The sequence below is a fragment of the Ambystoma mexicanum genome, chromosome 6p (genome assembly GCF_040938575.1).
Source record: "Ambystoma mexicanum isolate Mex_15411 chromosome 6p, UKY_AmexF1_1, whole genome shotgun sequence".
Lineage (NCBI taxonomy): Eukaryota > Metazoa > Chordata > Amphibia > Caudata > Ambystomatidae > Ambystoma > Ambystoma mexicanum.
The window spans coordinates 74,508,578-74,516,234 of NC_090935.1; the positions used below are offsets into that span (position 1 = coordinate 74,508,578).

General features: G+C 43.4%; 1 protein-coding gene across 1 annotated transcript in view; it reads left to right on the forward strand.

Moving 5' to 3' along the window:
* LOC138510670 (vomeronasal type-2 receptor 26-like) overlaps positions 1-6,832 on the forward strand; it is a 318,905-nt gene extending 312,073 nt beyond the window's left edge. Inside the window, exon 5 of the mRNA XM_069626450.1 lies at positions 5,928-6,832. Coding sequence (XP_069482551.1) covers positions 5,928-6,832 — 905 coding nt within the window. The remainder of the gene's footprint in view (positions 1-5,927) is intronic.
* Positions 6,833-7,657: the final 825 nt, after the last annotated feature.

Below are 7,657 nucleotides of genomic sequence, written 5' to 3' on the forward strand. Positions count from 1 at the left end.
CTACTCACCTGTTGCTGGATAGTTGCTTTTAACCTATGTGCCCAACTGCCGAATGAATCTCGCATTAGACTGCTACTTACCTATTGCTGGATAGTTGTTTTTAGCCATTTGCTCTCCTGCAACTTACCTGCTGTTGGACAGTTGCTTTTAGCCCATGTGCCCAACCACCCAATGAATCTCGCATTAGACTGCTATTTACCTATTGCTGGATAGTTGCTTCTAACCTATGTGCCCAACTGCCAAATGAATCTCGCATTTTCAATGTGTTATATCATCACTGTATCTACCAAATATAATTGAGGATAACCACTCACTGCACAATGCACATTAGCAAGAGCCAAACGGCCACCCTACTGTACCTCCTCATGCTTCTATTACACATTACCACGACTATTACTACTGCAACCATGCGCTCAGCAGAAAATTAACCGTGCACAATCTCAGAAAGAAACATCAGGCTTCGCGCCAGATTACCTCATCTCTATGAGCCTACCGGTCACAGCAAAACTCCCAATCCCCTTCTGAGATCTACCTCACGGCACCCTAAAGTATGTCCTAACCTAACCACGCCCTGTAATAAACTCACCCAACTCAAACTCATCCCTATAACCATCCAGGATCTACCCAATGCAACAACTCTATCCGGAGGCTTGATCAACGCTAGATCCTTAGTGGGCCATGCCACGGAAATAGCAGACATCTTATCCACCAACAACCTCGACCTACTAGCAATCACAGAATCCTGGCTGCATGAAGCAGCAGGCCCAGCTCTATCAATAGCCATCCCTGAAAACTATCAAATAATCAGAATGGACAGACCCAATAACAGAGGAGGCGGTCTAGCCATCATAGCAAAGTCCAACCTCGAGCTAAGACCATTCACTCAATCGCCTCTCAAATCCTGCAAGCTCCTCACAGCCAAATTACCCATCTCCAACACCCGTACCTTAGCCATCTACCTAATATATAGGCCCCATGGCCCCATTGGCTCATACAAAGCAGACCTATACAGCCTCATAGCCAACAATACAAAAGACACCTCCCAAATACTATTACTAGGTGACCTGAATCTTGGTCTGAACAACCCTGGTGACAAACCAGCACAAGCCATAGCCAATATGCTAGCTGAACACGGCCTAACCCAAAAAGTGTTTACCCCTACCCATAATAAATGTAGGACCTTGGACTGGATCGCCGTCTTGAACTGAGATACCACCATCACCAAAACCACTCCTCAACAATGGACAGACCACTACCTCATTGACTTCACATTGTCACTCAATAAAGAAGTCAGCAAAGAAAAAATAATGGCACCACCACTGCCCACCAGAGCAAAAAAATATATAACTCCTGACAACCTTCTACCACTTCTACTGCCAACTCTCAATGCACTCCCCGACAACCTAAATCCAGAATGCCTAGTAGAAAGCTACAACATGGCTATGAAAAAAGGACTAGACCTCATTGCCCCCCAAAAAATGCAAAAAAGCAAACAACAATCTCACCTGAACACCTGCTTCAGCCCCCCACTTGAAAGAATGCGCAAAAGGAAACTTGAAACCCAGTGGCGCAATAACCCCACAGAAGAGAACAAACTACAACTCAAACTCTTTGCTAACAATTACAAAAAAGAAATCCTTCTCACAAAAAAAAATCTATTCAATGAATCGAAAAATCCAACTCCAACACCAGAGAACTATTTGCTATAATAAGGGAACTAGAATCCCCCATACCGCCACCAGATAACATAACTAAAGACAAACAATGGTGCACCAGCATCCAAAACGCCCTAACCAACAAAATCAAAACTCTCCAAACTAAAATCGCACTGAAAAAAGACTCCCTAACCCCTAACATATCATCCCCTAGCAATCATGCCAAAACAACAAACTCTTCAGGTCCAAATCTCTTCAGATTCACTAAAATATCCATCCTAGAAACAGAAGAGATCATAGCCTCACTCATACCATCCAACTGCAAAGGTGACACCTGTCCACCACAAATAATCAAGGATGCTGCCAGGGACGTAGCTCCCTTTATACCCAAACTGATCAATGCATCCTTCTCCTCCAACTCCATACCAAGCATTCTCAAAGAATCCTGGGTTCTGCCTCTCATCAAGAAGCAAACCCTAGACTCCGCTATCCCCAATAACTACAGGCCCATCACCACAGTACCGTTCCTGCTAAAGATAATAGACAGAGTAGCATACCTACAAATCCAGCAATATCTACAAACTCACAAACTACTAGTCGTCCACCAATCCGGTTTCAGACCACAGCACGGTACTGAGACAGCCCTAATCGATCTTAAAACCCAGATTAATGAGATTAACGACAAAGGCAACACTGCCATGCTACTCCTCCTCGACCTGTCGGCAGCATTCGACCTGGTCGACCACACAGTCCTGTGCGAACACCTGGCCTCTGCTGCCCACTTCTCGAAAGAGGCCATAGCCTGGATCCAATCATTCTTGGACAATTAGACTATGACTACTCACTAGCCTCAGCAGACCCCATCAAATTAACTTGCGGCGTACCCGAGGGCTCCTGCGTCTCCCAAACCCTCTACAACATCTTTACCAAGCCCTTATTTGACAAATTGGACAGACTGGGTGTCACATACACTAATTATGCAGATGACACCCAGTTCCTCATACCCCTTTCAGGCAACTTTGACTCAGATACGGCCTTGGTAAACAGAATATATCTCATCATTGAGGCATGGATGGCCACACACGGCCTATGCCTGAATGATGAGAAAACCGAAATCCTCCTCCTCGGCTCCAATGCCAATCTAAAAAAACTCAGCCCCAGCTACAAGGCTTTTAACATCGATGGCAACACCATCACAGTTGCCAAGACAGTGAAAACCTTAGGCTTTCATCTAGACTCAGCCTTGTCGCTAAAAAAACAAGTAAACTCATTAGCATCCTCCACCGCCGTGCAAGCTAATCAGGGCAAGTAGAGCATTCCTCTCTCAAGCTAGCTGCATCATCATCGCCAATGCCCTAATACTCTCCAAACTTGATAATTGTAATGCCATGTATCTAGGAGCCAACAAATACATAACTGACAAACTTCAAACACTACAAAACAATGCACTCAGGACAGCCCGTAACTTACCTTCCAAGGAACACATCTCCAACAAAAGGAGAGAACACAAATGGCTCAAATTCTGTGACCGCATCTCACTCAAAACAGCATCACTCACGTTCAAATGCCAGAATAATGCTGCTCTCCCCTATCTTGCAGCCAGAATAATGAAAAAAACCTCCACCCACCCTACCAGAATGATCAACTCTCATTGCCTGCAAGTACCGAAATTCAGACAAAAAAAACGGGCGGCAGCAGTTTCCCTGTCATGAAGCGCAACATTGGAACGCCCTCCCACCCAACATCAGAACAGACCAATCCTACGATAGCTTTAGGCGAAACACTCTCACCTGGTTACGCTCCAATGATCCCATGACTGATCAGTGAACTATTCACACTAACAAACTATAACCAACCTGACTGTTTTATTTACATCCCTTAGCTGACCTACTGAAATGTAATACTACATGTATATGTGTAAATATGTCATTTCACCATATTATACGTATTGTAATGCTATGCTATATACTCATATGTGCCTTATCATGCAACTAAGTTCCTATGTAACCTTATCCTCCTGCTCTCTGTTGTGCCGTGTTACCACTGGGTTTTGCACACCATACTAAATAAATAAAAAAAAAAAACAAATAAACAAACAAACAATTTGGTGAAAATGTGCAGATCAGCATGGAATGTTGACTTGCCTGTAGCGCCGTACCGGCCCAAGGAAGTTCCATTGTACTGGTTGGACAGAGAACAGCTTTTGGGGAGGTGTAGAATGTGGTAGATGGCGCCACTTCCTTATTAGTGCAAGTGGTATGATTAGGATGGCAAACAGGAGCGTCGAAAGGCTTGCTGGAGTTTTTGTTGAAAGAATTATGAACCGCTTCAGATGGAATAGGAAGAAGATCTCTTTTTTATTTATTTGTTATTTCATTTTTTTTTAGCTGTTAGCTGCTTGCAGATACATTTCTTAGAGGTCTGTCGAGATTTATTGGGCATGATAATATTTTTAGTTTTCTGCCGATGTTTTCCAGTTTTTTTTATCGGGCAGCTTAAGAGATTTTTCAACAGCAATCCTTGAAGTATTTGGGTGATTCTGTGTGATTGAGTCACCCCAATACAGATCGATGCAACCAGTTGCATCATTATTGTTGATTCTTTACGATGGATCAACTGAATCAAGAGTTGAAGTTTGCAGTTCGTTAGACATCAGACAATGGCGTACAAAGATGCTTAAGCTCGGGACCATTAACGGGGGACAAATCAGAGAACACAGGGATAGGCAACAAGGCGGTTGAGGTGTACACTTCAGGTTCCATGATCGGAATCTCAGTAGTCAAATCAATTTTTGCAGAGTCAAATGTTTTGGGTAACTGATGGAACAGCCGTTTAATATGCTTGATCATAGTCGAATATAGTATCACATTTTTGAATTTAAATACCAATGATTCCAATAAAACAGAATGAGTCTTGGTTTCTGATTTTAAGGAATCATGGAGTGAGACTAAGATTGTAAGCACTTGGTAAATTCCCTTAGAGCATCAGGTATAGAGAAGGTATAGAGAAGTCGACTGGTCCAGAAGAAAGCTTAAAAGTGGCATATAGATGCCTGGAGGGAGAAATGGTAGATGTCGATGAAAAAGGAGGACAATGAAGAAACCAAAGCAACTTCAGGTTTGTTATGCAGTTCATTATGGGGTTTCATGAGTGATGAATGAAATACTGTGGATGCAGGCACGGAAGCAGCGTTAGCATTTGAATTCGATATAGTGGGAACAAAGGTGTTGATTGCTGCTTACATCACACATCTATCTCCTACTCCAGTTGGAGTCGCTTATTAAGGCGATATGAGACTTATTCAGTGGAATGTCCATTAATACACTCTCGGAAGGAGAGACGGAAGACTGTGGTAGTGGAAGCGCGACCGCGCCCCACATATCTTGATCAGAGATCGGTAGTTGTTAGGATGGAAAGGTGGGGGGCAAGTCTGAGCCAGGCAGAATGCTGATCTTTAAAAGCATGTTAAATAAATTGTGATTAAATAATAATTAACAACGTAGATAAAATGAAAACAATTAGTATAAGGGCTATGGATCAGGTACAACACGGCTAAACCCACAACCACACTCCCTTAAATCCCAAAGTCAAGATTTGTTTTAATGTATTTGTTTCCACATGAGATCGACGATTAAAACAAGGGAAGCAATTGACTGACCTCCCTGTAGACGAATGTGTTGTTGTGCAAACTGATTTCTTCCAAGAGTCATATGAGGAATACAAAAGCTGGTACCGATAGTGAGTCGGGGAACAGAGTAAAGTGTTTTGGTTCTCTGGTTCCCTCCGGAACATGACTGAACACTTTGATGAAACACTTCGCAAACGCTTTGCATTCTCGCAAGGTTGTAAACTAAGTCAGTCTGAAAGGTGCAGGGATCCAAAAACGCTGTGGATTCAGCTGACGGCACAGAGAGCACACACACGGATAGACAGCAGCGAGGTTTCCTCTGGGAAGGTTCAAACATGACTGAACAGTTTGCTGAAAGACTTCACCATATCTCTTTCTAAATAAATTAACAGAGTAACGTGTATGCTCAGGCTCTGATTATGGTACTGTGCTAAAGAGCCAAGTGATACTCTTTACTTAGACATTCAATTAGGTTCATATGGCCCTAAAGTCATAAATATGCAGACACATCTTCTATTACATGAATTGTAACATGTCAATTAGTTGCATTGGAAATATGTTTGTGAGTTTATAATGCTGTACCTATTCCTAAAACGATTCAGTTCTTTAATGATGTTTAACTGTATTGTTTTGTTAATCCATAGATATGGAAACCTGCATAAGATGCCCTTCGGACCAGTGGCCCAATGTAATGAGAGATGGCTGCATTCAGAAGACTGTCATTTTCCTCTCATACAGTGATAGCCTTGGCATGAGTTTGGCTTTCATATCTATTGCATTATCCATAGTTTCAGCTGGAGTCCTGGGAATCTTTCTCCGACACCGAACAACATGCATAGTGAAGGCCAACAACCGCTCTCTCAGCTACACACTCCTCATCTCCCTAATGTTGGCTTTTCTCTGCTCCCTCTTATTCATTGGACAACCTATGCCGTTGACTTGTCTTATCCAACAGATTGCATTTGGGATTATTTTCACTGTTTCTGTGTCTAGCGTGTTGGCAAAAACCATCACTGTTTTCATTGCCTTCAATGCCACCAAACCTGGGAGTAGATTAAGGAGATGGCTTGGAAACCAGGTGGCTGTCTATATAGTCCTTGTGTGCACCCTGGGGGAAGTAGTAATATGTCTGTCCTGGCTGCTCACCAATCCCCCTCACCCACACACTGACCTCCACTCTCAAATTGGGAAGATTATCCTGCAGTGTGAAGCAGGCTCTGTAGCTGCCTACTATTCTGTGATTGGTTACATGGGCTTGTTGGCCTTTGCCAGCTTTGTTGTGGCTTTCCTGGTAAGGAACCTCCCTGACAGATTCAACGAGGCGAAGCTCATCACATTCAGCATGCTGGTGTTCTGCAGTGTCTGGGTCTCCTTCATCCCAGCCTACCTCAGCACTACTGGAAGTTACATGGTCGCTGTGGAGATCTTCGCCATGCTGGCTTCCAGCGCTGGACTGCTTGGGTGTATATTCATTCCAAAATGTTACATCATTCTTCTTAAGCCGGATTTGAACACTAGAGAAACTTTTACAGTAATGAGTCCTTTGTAGTCACAGAAAGGACAAAGCTTTAATTATATTATTGATTTTTATTAGGGCGATATTACCTGAGACAGTGGGCGACCCTTTCGGTAACGGCCCACCGCCCGAGTTAAGGGTCTGAGCAAGCAATGGACTCTGAGCGCAATGAGTGGTGCCGGTACTGACGGGGTCAGCCCACCACCTACGGTAATATTGCCATTAGCACCCACGAATAAAAAAACCTTTTCTGTCCGACCCGGCACCACGTCGTGGTTGACAGGGTCTGTTTTCAATGGTGATAACTGTGAAGTCATAAACATTGAAAAAGGACACTGGGAACCACGGCACGGCTCTGGTCGAGACAGAAAAGTAAAGTTTCTTATTTTTTTTAAAACACACTCATTCCACCCGCGTAGGTAATTGCATGGGTGCTAACCGGTGAGAAAGAGGAGCGGGGAAGGGGGCATTGGCCAGCAGCACCCAGGCTTCTCGGAATGCAGACTTGTACCACACAATACAGCCCCACAATGCAAAAATATGAAACTGAACCAAAGTGTCAGGCATTATTATATCGGTAGTACCCAAATTGTTTGTTTACAATTGTTCGAATGAACAATTGACTGATTTTAAAGGGTCACAAATGACCTTTTCACAATTGACCGCATAAATAAAAGGGGTTTTGGGGGGGTTTGCATTGGGTGGGGAGGTTGCGGGGGGTTTCCCCCGCATATAGGTTACAATTGACATTCACAATTCGGTCAATTGTGAAAAGGTCAATTGTAATTCAAACAATTGTGAAACGAACAATTCGTATACAACCATTATATCTATCTTAATGGACCTTAATTCTCATAC